The 16,293-nt window shown below is 48.2% G+C and overlaps 1 protein-coding gene across 3 annotated transcripts in view; it reads right to left on the bottom strand.

The window, feature by feature from the left end:
- TSPAN2 (tetraspanin 2) overlaps nucleotides 1–16,293 on the bottom strand; it is a 58,222-nt gene that overhangs the window by 38,397 nt on the left and 3,532 nt on the right. For 2 of the 3 annotated variants that reach the window (XM_049616502.1, XM_049616503.1), the window contains exon 2: nucleotides 3,956–4,058. In XM_049616502.1, the coding sequence (XP_049472459.1) occupies nucleotides 3,956–4,058 (103 nt within the window). Of the gene's footprint in view, nucleotides 1–3,955; nucleotides 4,059–13,714; nucleotides 16,265–16,293 lie in introns of those variants that run through there. The other variant, XM_049616504.1, reaches the window with a different exon arrangement.

Genomic DNA, 16,293 nt, shown 5'->3' with positions numbered 1-16,293 from the left:
AAATCAAGAGTCAGATGCTTAACCCACCGAGTGACCCAGGCGCCCCCTCCCTGGCCCTTCGAGTCCTATTTCCCACCTTGCCCCAACCTGTTACACTCCAACCAGAGTTCTCTGCCCAGCCTGGGTTCACTGGTCACTGTCCTGTGGACATGCCTTGTGCAGTCTTGCCCTACAACCTTCACCGTCCTCATTTTGCTTCCACTTACTGATTACAGTCTGGTCTTTCAAACCTACATCAGATCCTTGCCTCACCAGTTTAGAATGACCCCTGATTCACCCACTGCAAATACCACTTAGCTGGCATTTACGTGCTAGTTTCCACTAGAATTTGAGTTGTTAACTCCGTGAGTCTTTTCGAATAGATTGCAAAGATACATGGGAGAAAGTACAGCGTTCTCATCCTTTTTTGTGTGACTCCAGTGCCCACGACTGTAGATGCTGGGTGATGCATCCATGAATAGGTTATATTTTTTTTCCCAAATGGAGAAACCTCTAAAAAAATGGAAAGAATAGAGGCACCCCTTCTTGAATGAATACCTATGTTTGCATAAACCCACAGTTGATGAAATCCCCAAATTAAAACAGCCAGGAAGAGATCACTAGATAGCCAGACGCTTATCATCATTGAAAGGGAGACAGCTTTTCTTACATGTGTTTCACATAACCCAGGCCTTCATGACCTTTTAAAATGGGTTTTCTTCACTGGTGCTGAAAATTTCCAGTTCAAGCTCAGAAACTGCATTATAGAGATTTACATCTGTCAACCTCAAACTTGGTGAGGAGGTGGGTAGGTGGCTGGGCATTAGGCAGTTACTTATTGCCAAACACCTTGAAGGAGAAGGTCTGCCTGTAAGTGAACTGGTTGATGTTTCCCATGTTTTGGTTCTAGCAAAGGGCGGGCTCCCCCCAGGTTCCACCTGAAGGCAGAAATGCAGCTTTTGATGGAAAGTCTTGAGAGTCCCTCCCGAGAAAGAGGGGATAAATAGGGTGCCAGTGCGAAGCCAACAGCATGTGAAGAGAAGACAGACTGAATGTTAATAACCCTGAACCACTGCGTGCCTGGATTTCAGGAGCAAAAGATTTCTGCTGTTTTATTGGGACGGATGTCTTGTTACGCCATCAGGTAACTACTGGCTTCAGAGTAGGGAGAGAAAATATTGTTGACCCTGGGCATCAGCTATAGTTGGTTGGAGGGGCTGGGTTAGGAAGACTGTGGTAAGAGAGCAGCCTGAACAATTAGCCATCACTTCCCCAGGAGAGGGAAATGATAGGTAACTGCTTGCCTTATGTTTGCCAGTGCTAATTCCGAGTCATGAGTAAGGCTCTCCCCAACTCAGTCAGTCTGTCTGAAACCCACCTGTCTTCCAAGGCCTCGTTCAAGCCCCCCTCCACTTGAGACTGTCCTGCCGGCCCCTAGTGCTTTCTCTCACTTCTTCTTCTCCTCCTTTTTTAAGGTAAGCTCTAGGCCCAACGTGGAGCACACACTCATGAGCCTGAGGTCAAGAGTAGCATGTTCTTCTGACTGGGTCGGCCAGGTGGCTCTTAGAAGTGTCTCCTAAACCTGTGACGCTGGTTTCATGTGACTGCTAAAGTCACAGGCACATACACCACCACTGTTCCCACACAATCTTTTCTCTTTTTTTCGTCTTTTTTTTAGTAGGCTCTATGCCCAATATGGGGTTTGAACCCATGACCCCGAGATCAAGGGTTGCATGCTCCCCCGACTGAGCCAGCCAGGCGCCCCTTCTACTTCCTAATTCAGTGGTTATGCTTGTGCCACTCGTTAGCACTTAAGTTTGCTTGTGATTGTTGTCTGCTGTTTATTACTGTACATGTCTGAGAGGCAAGAATCCCAGGACAACAGGATCAAACCATGCTGGCTAATCCAGCGGGTGCTGAGGTGTGACTATGCTGAACTGAGTCAGACATCGTGGGGAACAAGTATGAAATAAGCAGGTCCTGGACTACCAGCAGCATATGGGGGTTGGGGCGGGGGGCAGGGAGATTCATTCCTTCTGCTCCCCTCCCCTGACTGTTTCTGGGCATCCCCGGGGAGGTGGCGCAGGACAAGGACAGGCCGAGCTTTGTCTTGGGGCACTGGGGCCTGCCCTGGGATGGAGACGAGGTTTTCAGAGCCAGGAGTTCCTCAAGGAGAAATATGTTAAATGTGCGTGCTGGCTCTGGACGGAAGGGTGTGCACTCCCTGGAAACCACGTGAGTGGAAAAGAGCATTTCGGTGCTAAGCATGATGGCAGATTCCTCTGCTCCGTCCTTGGCACAAAACTCTGACTTTGTCCAAGGGTCAGAGGCCCTCCGGGGAGCCTGGGCCCCTTCCCAAGCCCAGGGTGCCTCCCCATTAGTCAGAGAGCCAGTCACAGTAGTTCTCTTCTCGGCCATGATTGGCTTAGGCTGGAACACACGGTACAGTCCTGGCCAATAAGCTGCGAGGAGAGGTCTGCTGGGGGTCTTCTGACAAAGGTGGTATTCATCCCTAAAAGGGGCCACGCGAGGTGAAACTTCTTTTTTTTTCTCTTTCGGAGGTTGCCGTATGAGGACATGAGACGTGGAGCCACAACGGCTGTCTTTTAAACCCGAGGGGAGGTGTCTGAGGTTATCCCAAGGACTGCCGGTGGAAAGACGGAAAAACCCTGGCTCCTTGATGACTTTGCTGGACCCAGAACTAGCTCTGGAGACGAGACTCCCCACCGCCACTCTTCCCTCCCCACGTTTCATCAATTTCGATATACATTTTACATATTTACACTTTAATGTTTCTAAAATTAGCATGCATATTTTAGGGGCGGTCATGGCTGAATTGGCAGCATTTCTTCTTTCCCACCTCGAGGTGGAACTTAAAATAATTGTGTGTTTTACAAAAGACTGCATCTAAGATTTGATGAATGTGGAGTGTCCTTACAGTTACCCATCTTGTAGTAGGTGTTCTTGTTACTTGCTCCTGGAAGTATCCTTGCGGATCTGGCTGCTCTCTGCAGGAGGAGGCAGTGTGTGAAAGGTGCCAGGAACAGGAGGTGACACAGCTGTGGGTGGCCCTTCCTGGTGTGGACTGAGCCTGGGTGCTCAGTCCCCCTGGCCCGGCAGTGGACGTTGCTCTTCTCCGTGCTGGGAGCAAAGGACTTGCACGGGGCCCTGCTTCTCCCCCAGCAACTGAGGCGGGCCGTGTGGCTGCTACAGACCGTGAAATGGCCAGTCACACGGAGCTATGACCTGCAGCGACAACGGTCCGGAGCTTTTTGAAGTCTAGAGTCTGGGTGCACGCGGCTGGAGAGTGAGGACATTCGCAGAAGAGGACGAGGAGTAGATCAGAGGGACTAAATCCGGGGAAATGCTCAGCCCCTATTACTGACCACACTGTCTCAGAACTGCAGGCTGCCCTCACAGCCCTCATCCCTTTCCTCCAGCTGGGTGGGGGAGGCAGCCTCTTCCCTGGGTAGGGAGCCCTGCCTTCTGCAGGCCCTAGTTAGGGATGGACTGAGCACCTCCAAACTTTGAGATGTCTCCTCACTTGGAATTGTGTCTCTCTCACGACAATTTAAAATAGCAGATCACACACAAAAAAACCTGACTCGGCAGAGACCCCATCAGCCCAGACGGACAAGAGGATGACCGATTTTGTGGCACACCCACCTCATTCGGAGGGCAAGAGGCAACCTTCTAACTCTTTGGAAATGAGATGTGGCTGAGAGAAGCACAGTAGGTCGGTCCTGGTCCTCCCACACTGGTCTTTCTTGATCCATGTGAGGAACAGGCAGGGTAGGGGTGCAGGGTCCTCGCCTGCCATGGCCACATGGCCCCTGCACCCTCGGGGCCAGGTGGAGTCTACAGGGGTCAGGTTTTGCGTCCTCACTTCCCCCTCCATAAGTCCAGGTGCGGGTTCTGCCCTAAGCCTCCGGGGCAGCTCTGGTAAAGCTTAGAGAAGCAAGCTGGGGTCACTCACCCATGTAGAAATACTCCGGGGACTTGTCCTCTGATGAGAAGTCCTTCATGGTGCCTCCAAACCGAAACCATAGTCCAAAACCGATGACGGCCGACCCTGCCAGCTGAAAGGGAAACAACCTGGTTTTTCAGGGAATGGAAAAGGATGGTGTACACATAGTCTGGGAGTGGGCTGGGGGCACAGAGTGCTGAGGCTGGATGAGGGTATCCCTTCAGAAACCAGCCTGTCCGCCCTTCACGTTTCCTAGGGAAGGTGAAACAATGTGCTCAAAGCCTCTCAGGTACCTGATGTGATACCAGAACTGGGATTTCCTGATTCCAAGCCCAGAGTTTTCCCCATTCTGCCAGGCTGCCCTGCGGTGACTGGGCATAACAGCACAGCCTGGGAGGCATCTCAAAAAGAATGTTCCAATAAAAGTCCCCCTGGAAGGCATCTACCCTCTGCCACATTGTCCCTTGCTGGGCAGTCCGCACCTCCTCACCGACATCACAGTGAAAGGGGACCGTCACCACAACAGCAAGCTGAGCTCTAAGACCTGGAAGAAACCCACTTTTCTCAACTGGAAGAAAGCACACCACCTCAGAACCCGCTTTCACCTCATGAGTGTGCAGTGCCCAGTTAGAAAGGTCTTTTAGAGGGATCTAGAACCCTGTCTCCACCAGGGCCTCTATGATCACAGTACGGCCTGGGGATGGTTTTGCAGGCAGAGAGGGAGCTCAGCTGTTTTTTTGTTTTGTTTTGTTTTGGGTTTTTTCTTTTTTTTCTTTTTGGTTGCTATTTTGAGTTTCCATGGAAAGTGAGAAAGGAAAAAATAATTTTCTGAAAAAGCACGGTCTGTGTACTGTGCGGCTCATGGAGAGGCCGTGTGGCTGGCGCAGGCAGCGGCTGGTAGACTCATTGCCTGCTTCCTCTCGGCCACTCTGAGGGCTTCTGTGAGGCTCCGCATCAACACTGGGAGTCTTTCCTCCCGTCGCAGGACTGTCACAACTCCTGCCACAAACACCCATCTCGAATTGCGTCCTATCAGTCAATCAACAGATACTCTCTGGGCACCTGCTGGGCTCGAGGCTCGTGGGGAAGCAAGCAGATGTCAAGATCGCCTCCTGGGTCGGCCAACCCCTCTCGTTGGTGCGGGGGCGCCCGAGCCCATCATCACATGAGCAGTTCAGAGGCTGCTTCTGGCCTGACAGGGAAGAGCACACACACATGCTAGCAACAGGACAGGATGCGGTCAGGGCGGTAGAGGTTTTCCGAAGGAAAAGGGCATCAAAGTCAGGGTCAGACCAGAGCCCTTTGGATGCAGCATCCCTCCATTCGCAGGGCTGCTGCTGAAGGACCTGGTGCTCCCGTTTAGGGCTCTCTGGCTGGACTTATGTAAGGACTTTGTCCTTCCCTTGTCTCCAGGCCACTTCCCTCTGTGGCCGGCTTCTTCAGAAGAGCATGGGGAGTCAGAGGCTCTAGCGCTCCACCAGCTGGACTCTCTCATGTGGAATAAGTAAAAGTTTCCAGTACTTAGGGGAAAGCACTAATTGGATAATGTGAGGGACAGCTAAGGGAGCTGGAGTCTGCCAGCTTTTTATTTTTTTATTTATTTTTTTATAGCATTTATTCATTTTTGGAAGATGGAGAAAGACAGACCGTGAGCAGGGGAGGGGCAGAGAGAGAGGGAGACATAAGATCCCAAGCAGGCTCCAGGCTCTGAGCTGTCAGCACAGAGCCCGATGTGGGGCTCCAACTCCCAAGACCAAGAGATCATGACCTGAGCTGAAGTCGGACGCTTAACTGACTGAGCCACCCCGGAGTCTGACAGCTTTAAAAGGGGTTTTGCATGTTTAAAAGGGTAGCATGGCATGGAAAAATATTGAAAGAAGTCATGCTAAAACAGTCACAGTATGTATCTTTGAAGGTGGGATTATGGGTGGCTTTTTTTTTTTCCCACTCTACCGTCTAAGTTGTGTGCATTAAGCATGTATTACTCTCGTAAACTTAAAAATGTTTCTTTTCTTTCTTTCTTTTTTTTTTTTTAAAGCATTATAGGGTAGTTCATCTGCTCAACCCTGAAAGAGCGGGGAGGCTTTTCTTGGGCCGTGCTTTAGTTTGGGAGGGAACCAGCTTTGAGGTCATTGCTGTTCTGGTGTAGGAAAGAGAATGATGCCCTTGGGAGGACACTGTCCTAGAAGCTCCCCGAGGCTGCCTGGGACAGACATGCCCAGCAAAGCCTCACAGGCAACCCTCCCATCTTGCCTCTGCGGCGACTTGATGGAAAGACAGTTTCCAAATACAAAGCAAAATCTGTTGACAGAGGCGTCAGGCCAAAGGCCTGCAGCCACCAAGCAGACTGTGGAGGAGGTGACTGGTCCCAGGGACACCCCACCACGCGGCCACATTTTTGGCATGTCTGTACACAGACTTTAATTTATTGCTGTCTGGGATCACCCTCCCAGACGGAACACATTTGTCCACTTCTGGCACACATGTATTCACTGCATAATGGAAAATTAAAAGAGAAGTTGCAATTTAAAGCCACGGGGCAAGGAGAAAAAAATCTGGGCTTGCTCATCCACGCCCCCAACCCCAAACCACACGGGTTTCCTCCCGGGTCAAGGAAACTGTGGCTTAACTGAATGTCATCACTGTGTGGAGGGAATCCTCCCAGCACATAGCCACTGGCTATGTCAGGAATACGTGGGTGAGGACCAGTCAGGCCTGAGGTTGCTCGTGACAACAGTGATCGCTGCTTTGGAAAGTGACATCAACACAGACCACGTAGCCCTTTGGTTTTTTCAAACTCACCATTCCGGTAAGTCTCTTGTAATACTCTGATCACTGGACTCTGACTGATCTAACTCATGCTACAAACTGAATTAAATTGAAAAACTTCACCCCAACTCGAGTGCAGCCAGGGGCAAAGAGAGCAAGGCAGGTGTCAGTGAGTCCCCTTGCTCTGTGTGTCCCAAACCCGGGAAGAGACATCTCACTAAGTGATGTGGGAGAAGACTTCAGGCCCACTAAGCTTAAATTTTAACCCCTTCTAGGCCCAAACCCCTCCGTTTTTCCGCTCTTTCTTCTCCTTTTAATCTCAGCCACAACATGCACCTCAGCCAGTGTTGGAACAAACAAGGAATGAGGCCGCCCTTTCCTTCTCTTGCCCCTGCCCTCACCTCCTTCCCCTTCCTCCCATCTTTCAAGGAATCAACTGCGGTCCCAGTTGGGGATGTGCTAGGCTTTAGGAAATCAATGCTGAAAGACAGGACTCACAGTCTCACATGGAAGATAATCCCATGAATGGACACATGCAACGTAATGCAGGAAGTGTGCTCATGGGAGAGCGTCACACTGCCCTGGGGGGCAGAGCAAAGCATGACAACCGGTGTTCGGCAGAAGGCATTTTGATTTACACCTTGAAGAATGGGCTGCAAGTCACTGAGCCAGGGAGGACTGGAAGGGGGGAGAAAATATCAGGCAGAGGGAACAGCATGGGTAAGGCTTTCCTTCCTTACCTGGAACCTGTGTTGGGCAGAGAGAGAAATCTGGGGCTGGAAAGGCACATTGGGGCAGACCATGCATGGCCCGTGGCTTCTACTTAGTTTGCTGCCATCTTGGAAAGCCCATGGCAGGGCCTTGAGGGGAGGGGAGACGGGAGCTACTCATTTTGATGGAACAATCAGGAGCATGAGTGCTTCTTCGTGCCAGACAGTGAGAAGCCAGAGATAAAGACCCGATGGCTGAAGGAGGGAGCAGGGACACTAGAGAGTGGATGTAGTTGAGTGGTGAGGATCCACTCTCCTAACTAAAGAACTTTTCTGAGGACTGCCCCTGAGTCCAGGACTCGTACCAATCCTCATGCCTCTGGAGTAATTCTCACTAGAGCTGTTGTTTTTTCTAGGAATGGATGTTTTCCTACAGCAGCATGAGTGGGACTTTGATGTTGGTCACTTAAACATTTATTGAACATCTATTGTGAGCCAGGAGCCAAAGATTCATAGGAAAGGAAGACCCAGTTCCTTCTCAGGAGGATCTCAGGGGCTCATGGAGAAGCTGGTTCCCACCGGGTGGTCCACAACAGACACAAACCTTGCAGGTAAGAATTCAATCACAGAACCAGCCCACAAGAATATGCCAGATATCATTATCCTTTGTGTCACATTTCTTTTCTGAGGACCAACTGTGCATTACGAACTCAGAGAATGTGATGAAACAGAATTTTGAGGGCAAATGTGTGCCCACCATTTAAAAAGAGGACAGGAATCAAATAGGGGAAAAAAGGTAACAGTGAAGGGAACAGTGACATATACATCCATGTCATTAAATAGGGGGTCACCAGATATAACTATATTATGCATCTTCACAGGCAAGTGGTTTCAGTATCTAACCATACTCCAGAGCATTTGCAGGACACAAAGTTGCAAATTGTAAGCACATGTCTTTAGAGAAGGCAGTTTGTGCTCTAAAACTGAAGTAGCAGCGGAGAGGTCTCCAGACCTGCTCAGAAAGCATTTAAGAAAGTGATGAGCAAAAAGTTTCCTTTAAGGAATGGCTATCTGTCAGAAACAGATCATCTGGCACAAAGCAGAACTTGTCAAAGGATTTCAATTTTATTTTGCTGTATTTATTTCTACTTTCCTAGGATTGCTGATGAAATGTTCCATCTTGAGGACACATTTTTTTCACTTAAAGAAAACAAAGATTTCATGGATCACAAACATGGTTCTTTGGAAGGCACTAAGTTGGAAAGCGGGCTGTGCTGAGATGCGAAAATGCAAAGATCACTCCCCAGACCCTGGTGCCCAGGGCTGCCCAGCTTCCCACCCGCACCCACACCCACACCCAGAGGCGGCCAGCCAAACCTTGATCATAAAAAGCAAATACATGCTACTCTGCTACCTGATAACTAAACCCAGCAGAAAGCCCCCTATTTGGGTAAAAAAAGCTTCACTTGGGGAAGTTCTCAGTACATATTTTTTCACCTATATGGGAGACACAGTTTCAATTCCTCCTCACACTTGAGGGCCTCCGCTTACTCCTTTGCTGTTTCTTTAGCTTAGAAAGCTCTCCTCCCCTCTCCTCCCCTCCCCCTCCCCTGAGCTCCCCAACTTGCCCCCCATCCCCACCCCCAGCTATCAGCTCTCTTGTCACTTCCTCTGGGAAACCTACGCTGGCCTGCGTATGTATTTTCCTTCATGTCTCATGTAACCACTTCTATTTAAATATTTCTGGAATTCAGAGGTGCCTGGGTAGCTCAGTTGGTTAAGTGCCTGACTCTTGATTTTGGCTCAAGTCAGTGGTCTCACAGTCTTGGGATCGAGCCTCGCGTGTGGTCTCTGCTGACATGGCGGGGCCTGCTTGGGATTCTCTGTCTCTCTCCCTCTCTCTCTCTGCCCATCCCCGCTCTGTCTCTCTCAAAATAAATAAATAAACATTAAAAACATAATCCGTTGTAAATATTTCTGGCATTGAAAAAAACTAAGGCCTGAGCTGCATGAGGGTAGGGACAGGGTGTATGTTGATTTACCCCTCAGCCTTGTAGAGCAGGCTCCCAACAGACATCTGTTAAGTGCAAGAGTGGAGGGCCTTCACAAGGTTACCATTTAGGCTGTGCTGTGGACTGAACTGTGTCCTCCACCACCACCCAGATTCATATGCTGAAGCCCTACCCGCAGTGTGATGGTATTTGGAGGTGCGGCCTTTGAGGGATGATTAGGTTTAGATGGGGTCATGACGGTGAGAGCCCCATGATGGGATTCCCTTATAAGAGACCCTAGAGCCCGCACTCTCCCTCTCTGTCTCTCTCTCTCTCTCTCTCTCTGCCATGTGAGGACACAGTGAGAAGGCAGCCATCTGATTTCCAGGAAGAAAGCTTTCACCAAGAACCCAATCGGCCAATACCTTGATCTTGACTTTCCAAGCCTCCAGAATTGTGAGAAATAAATTTCTGTTGTTTAAGCCAATCTATGGTATTTTTTTTTTTTTTTATGGCAACCTGACTTGACTAAGATAGGCGGACAGGAATGATTGCCCCCCAAGGGAATACTTTGCAAAATACTATTTTCAAAAACATCTGAGCCTGGGAAACGCTGTGCAGACACCTTGGAAGGCACTGTGTGAACACACTGCTGAATATACTCAGCAAAACACTTTCCCACAGAAAACCAAACCAAAACTAGCGCAGGTAGTTATCACTTCCGTGTTTCCTAAGCCTGTGCAGATGTGTGCTGTCCCCTCATGCGTGGACACAGGGTACGTCTCCACACGCTTTTTACAGGCAGGGACATATGAATGCAATTAGAGCAGCAATCAAGGACTCGAATGAAAGACTGAACAAAAGCAATTTTGGATTCTTGCTTCTCCAGGGTGAACACCATGTGCGCCCACAACCCAGCTCATCTGCAAATCTCTTCTTGGGGATGAAGTCACGCAAAGCTGGAAATGACACTTGAACCCCAGAGTTTCCATTAAAAGCTTTTAAGCTTGGGGGCAGTTCTCATCCCGGATGGAATCACGTAATGAGCACTCACAGTTTTGATGTGATTGCAAACCACATTATGATACCATAAGGGTAATGGAGTTTCATCCTTTCAGCAGGCAAACGTCAGAAGCACATTTGCTCTGGACGGTGACACTAATTTTCTCAAGGAGGAAAGCCAGCTCCCAAGATTTTCATCCCCTTATTCAGTGAAAGGAGGCAGACAGCACTTTCTCAAAATCGAGGATTCTGTCAGAAGAAACCCAAGAGCCAAAGGCCACAGGAGACCTGAGGAAGCTCGCTGCCTTTGCCCTGACATCCAGAGCAGGTGAGGTGTAACGGGGAGGCAGGGCTGCAGCAGTGTATATTAGCTTGGAAACGTGCCGGTTAGATACCAGGGTTTCTGATTTTCCCTATTATTTTTCTCATAACGGTTTCATTAGAACAAGCTCGTGCTTCAGAAATTCCCAAAAGACTGCCTCTGGGTAAGGATATATTTTAAAACCAATCCATGTTGAATTCTCTGCACTGATGGTAATGTTCTGCAATCAACATCGCGACAGAATCAGGAGCATGTCCTCTCTGGAAAGAATGCCGGGTTATAGATTTGAGCCAAACACACCTTCTTGTGCTTGTTTAGGTCATTAGGAAGTTAACTTGTGTGGCTCAGCCGGCATGGCATTGCGTGGGAGGCAGTGTGGAAGTGCTGGGTCACCCCAGGGACAGGAGAAGGAAACTAACCTGGGGTGGAGCTTTCCTCCACCCCAAAGCAGATACAAGACAGGTGCTGGAAAGTGTGTTGCATTTACTCAGTGGTCCTACACAACACCTTGTCTCTAAAGAGATACAGGGCAAAGGAGGAGGGGGGAAGGATCAGGAAGGATTAGGAGAAAGGTGATGGCCGTATAGTTGTCTTTGACAGCAACACAAATATCACAGACTGCTGGCTAATGATTCCAGTGAGCAGATGGCTTCATCAAGGGAAGATCAAATACAGAACTAACATCCAACCCACCAAGTCACTGAAGTGAATGAAATCCGCTGTCTGCCTTAGCTCACCTAGCAGATGACTTCCCAGGAGGACAGTAATGGCCTTTTCTACATCCTCTGACTTCCTCCTTACAACACCTGGCTGGCTCTTATCCCAGGCTCGCCCTCTGAGTAGACATATACCTTGAGGGCTCCAATGCCTACTGTGATATCTCATCTGTTTCAAGCTTTATATGAGCAAAGACTGGGCATGAAGCAATATTTGTTTTAGAGCCTAATATCTTTCAAGGTATCTCAAGAATTATTCTTGAGATACATAGGATTCTTAAATATCCATCAATGATAATGCTCTCCATCCAGTTTTAGATGGTACAGAGAAACAACAGGAGGAAATAAATGTTTCAGGTAGAACTCAGGTCAGACTGGAACAAGCCTAAAAGCTTTGGTTTATTAAAAAGTTAGCTTGGATGGAATCCCGGAGAAATCCTGAAAGTCCAGCTTGGTGTTCTAGAGAGCTTTTACTTAACAGCAATTTTGCCAGAAGCCATTTGTGCCGTGAAGGCAGACAGCGCTGGGGCATTAACAGGGGACCGGACAGATTCGAGCATGTGCAGGGAGAGCAAATGGGCTTCCTGGCTGAGTGACAGCAACTTTCAGGGCACCAGGCCCTGCTCCACAGGGGGCTTTGCCATCCTCGCCCAACTTCCGTGCCCCAGTTTATAAGCTGACTCTTTCCCAACCACCATTACAATGGGGAGGACGGGGCTTGGCACGCACTTGGGAACACTGCCAACGATTCTTCTTGAAAATTTTACCGCTTCTGAGTATTCTGACTGCATAGTGATGCCCTCAGGCTGGATCATAACAAAAACATCCACCATATAGTGCTGAGGTGTCGACAGGCGGAGGTTCTAGGCATCCTAGATTGGAATCAGGCATTGTCACTTACTAGTCTGTGATCTTGAGCAAGACACCTGATCCCTCTAACCCTCAGCTTCCTCATCTGCAAAGTGGAGGTAATAACCGTGCCTCCCTAAGAGGTTAAATGAGTTCACGGTTCACACTTAGGAGAGGGAGTGGGAGTGGCACTTAGTGTCATTATGGTGGTAGAGGTGCTAAAGTTACTACATACAGTCAAACTGAAAACTGAATCCTACTCAAGGTAGGAAACACCAGTCCCATAGTACCAATAACTAAGTCTTCTGCCACCTGTCTCCCCTCACTTTTATTTTAGCTCTATGCTCTTTCCAGGATAGCTAGAATCCCCTTGAGTTTTCTCAATCATCCGATACTCCAGACGTCAGTGCCCCTTTCTAAAAACTATACTTCCCCTCTCTCTTTAGTTTTATAAGACCTAATGAGAGATAAACAGAAAAAATGGTTTAGAGAGAAAGAATAACTATACTTAGGCTAGAGCTATCCAATAGAACTTTTCCCAGTGATGTGAATATAGATATTCCCTCTCTGCGCTGTCCAGTATTGTAGCCACTAGCCCCCTATGGTTATCAAGCACTTGACATGGGGCTACTGTGACTGGGGAGCTGAATATTAAGTCTCTTTTAATACTAACTAATTTAAATCTGAGTCGCCGCATATGATTAGTAGCACGGTCAGCATATTGGAATGCACACGTTCATCACAGCTCCAACCTTCTCTCCTGCTGGTCTGCAGACTTAGAGTGGTTGACACCAGAGAGTCTGGGGCCACACACGGAAACCCGGCTCTGTCGCTGGCTGGCTCAGAGTCCCCGCCAAGTCTCTTAAAGTGTCTGCACCTCTGTCTCCTCCTGTGCAAACTAGGGGTAACAATAGCTGCTATTTCGGAGATGGGAGTGAGGATTTAAGGAGCTAATGTAGAAAATGCGCTCAGGAAAGCAGCGGCACACAGCTTACATTTATATAATGCTTACTATTCTTCCTCAAGGTTTTGCTTCTGAAATTAAGTTTAAAAACTGTCTCTTGATACATATATACCCTTTCTCGATTCCCATCTTGCTTTTCCTCTGTCTTAAACTGATCAGTCATGTTCTCAACCTCTCTCCTGCCTCTCATATACTGGACCTGACTCTCGGGTTCCACATCTGTAAAATGGGGATAATTACATTATGTCATGGGCCCGTTGCAATTTGTGATCAAATGGGATAAGGCATGCGAAAGCATTTTGTAAACTAAAACATCATATGAATGTTAATTAGCATTATTATTTTCGTGTCCAATTAAATCCAAAAAGGATGAAAAAGGCCGGCCAAGGTAACCCTTACTCATCTGTAAGATATGCTCTCAGCCAGTCGGATATTCTCATTTTACCTGCTTCTTCCTCAATTCCTTCTTCGAATTCTTTAGCAACCGTGACGTGATTTGCCTCAGTGGTCAGTACAGCATCACTTACTTCAGGAGAACAGCCCTGTTGTGATGTTAATGGTCAATATTAACGTAGGGGATGGAGGTTATGTTCTTTTTTGTCACACATGGTTGGAGACATAAGGATATTGCATGCATGTTCTAGAATTGCACAGTGAAATGAAGCGAACAATGGACACATGGTCACTGGGTAATTCTAGAAACCATCAAGTCTTAATGTGAAAAAAAAAAAAAAAGTCTTTTAAGAGAAATGCCATAAGGAAGCCAAAACAAAGGGTACTCTCTGCCCCGTTCAGAAATGAGAGCCACCAGTAGGTCTTTGACCTCTTCAGGCCACATCTAAACCAAAGCGTATTCCCTAGACCAGCAGCATCAGCATCACTGGGAGGCTTGTTAGAGATGCAGACCTACTGAGCAAAGTGGATATTTGGACAAGATCTTCCAATGATTCGCAGACACACTGAAGTTAGAGGGGCGGCAATCACCAAAGGCTTTCCCATCGCTTCTCAAAGCCTTCCCCTTGGTAGTAGAGAGGGAGAGCAGGGCACAAACAGGCAGCCCTTGTGCTGCCATCAGTGAACGTAGTCCTGTTGGCCAGAGCTTTGCCAGTGACCGCTGAACCTCTTCTAGGTGCGGAGAGACAAAGGAGGATCCCAGCAAGAAACAGTCACTGCCCTCGAGGAGCAAAGACACTAGAGAGGAAATAAGCCACAGTGAAAGGGAAAATGGAGCGCTAACATAGAGGCATGAGCGTCTCAAGGTCAAGGACCGTGTCTTAATCATTTTTGAATGCCCAAGCACTTGGCAGGGTGCCGGGCACACAATAGGTCGTCAGCATATGTCTCCTGAGTAACTGCAGAGGAGGACATCTGTCCTTTGGACTCCGTGCCTTTCGGAAGCTATGAAACTCTTGCCCTTTTAGTTGGTCGGTTGGACCTAGGCCACCTATCTGCCACTTCTCTTTACCTTTATGAACCTCTTGGATTCTGGTTTCTACTTGTACTTCTAATGCTTAAATATGACTGCTGCTAATAGCTTACGTTATTGAGTGTTACCTATGCACACGTACTATACTTACTATTTTGCCTATAGTAACTCATTTTATCTGCACAAAAATCACAGATGGATGTTGGTACTCAATTATGTCTATTTTATAGATAAGAAAACTGAGGCTCAAAGAGGTTGAACAACTTGTCCAAGGTCCCCTAGTCAGTAAATAATACAGGCAAGAACAACCCCAGGCAGTGTGATGCCAGTATCCACCTTCCTGGCTTTGAGTTCCTGGATTTGAATGGCCATACTGCCTGGACCTGTCCGAGGTCTACCCGACTACTGGCACTATACCTCTAGCCTCCATACACTGGCCCTGTCATAGACTCCTTGCCCCCTCCAGCAACGCTAGGCCCCTCTTGTCCACGTTAGGGGAGGCTGGCCTCCACTGCTATCTTCCCCCCCCTAGACAGAAATCAGAAACAAAGACTATCCTACCAGAAGGCCAAGGAAATTCCTGTCTGCCTTCTGGAGTGGTCTAGCTTTTGGGTGGACTCCAAAGAATACTTTCTTCAGGTATTTTTCTAAACCAGTATTCTGAACGGGTGGTAGCTCTGAAGTCGCTGTTTGAATTAAATTTGACAAAGTGGAGGAGGCAACCTGTGTAAGCTTCAATAGGGTCAAATATGTTTTACTCCCCAGCCCACGGGACACAGTCTTTCCCAACAGCACCTGCTAGACATCACCGACTGAAACCCCAAAGCTGCATGAATAGTGGTAAGAAGGAAAGGAGAGAAACTTCAGACAAGCCATATATGGCATGTGACTTTCAACAATGAGCAGTCCTGCTTCCTGTCGGTCGCTAACACCAAGTTGCTCGGTATAGCACAATGATAGGAAAACGCTGAGCGTACAACAATAAACCAAGGAATAAACAGCGCCCAGGTTTTTCTTGAAACCAACATATGCAGTGTGGTGGACTGTGGTGTTTTGTTTATATTGCTATGCAACAGAAGAAAAAAATAAAGGTGATTTCAGTGAAAGGCATGGGAATATACTGTGCTATCTGATTGCAGTGTCCGAATTTAGACATGACAGATGTTGGGAGGGGTTCCATGTTAGACATCGACCATGATAACAGACATGAATTTGGTGGGGTTCATGGCTAGGCTGTACTTCTGTTTTTAAAAATTCAGTGGTGAATACAGTCAGCGGCCCTGGGCCAGGCAGTGCTGTGCTGGCTCTGGCAGGATCTAGCTGAATGTTTATAAAATCAGGAGCACAGCCTGGGGAGGCTTACTTAAACCAAACTGCCAGAGGAGGCTGCAAATTGATTTGTCAAATTGCAGATCACAGAACACACCCACCCCTACCTCCTTGCCTGCCTTCTGTTGAAGGCCTGCTAGGAAAGAGAGTGTAGTCCCCGAGGGGGACCTTCTATCTCATAGGGGCAGACACCCAAACATCCAACAGTGTGTGGCAATATTACACTTGAATATCACAGTTAAAGCCCAGCCTTCCAGGAAAACTGGCCC

Source organism: Panthera uncia (assembly GCF_023721935.1).
Source record: "Panthera uncia isolate 11264 chromosome C1 unlocalized genomic scaffold, Puncia_PCG_1.0 HiC_scaffold_4, whole genome shotgun sequence".
Lineage (NCBI taxonomy): Eukaryota > Metazoa > Chordata > Mammalia > Carnivora > Felidae > Panthera > Panthera uncia.
Note: the sequence above shows the minus strand (reverse complement) of the source record. Positions and strands in the feature narration are given on the sequence as shown.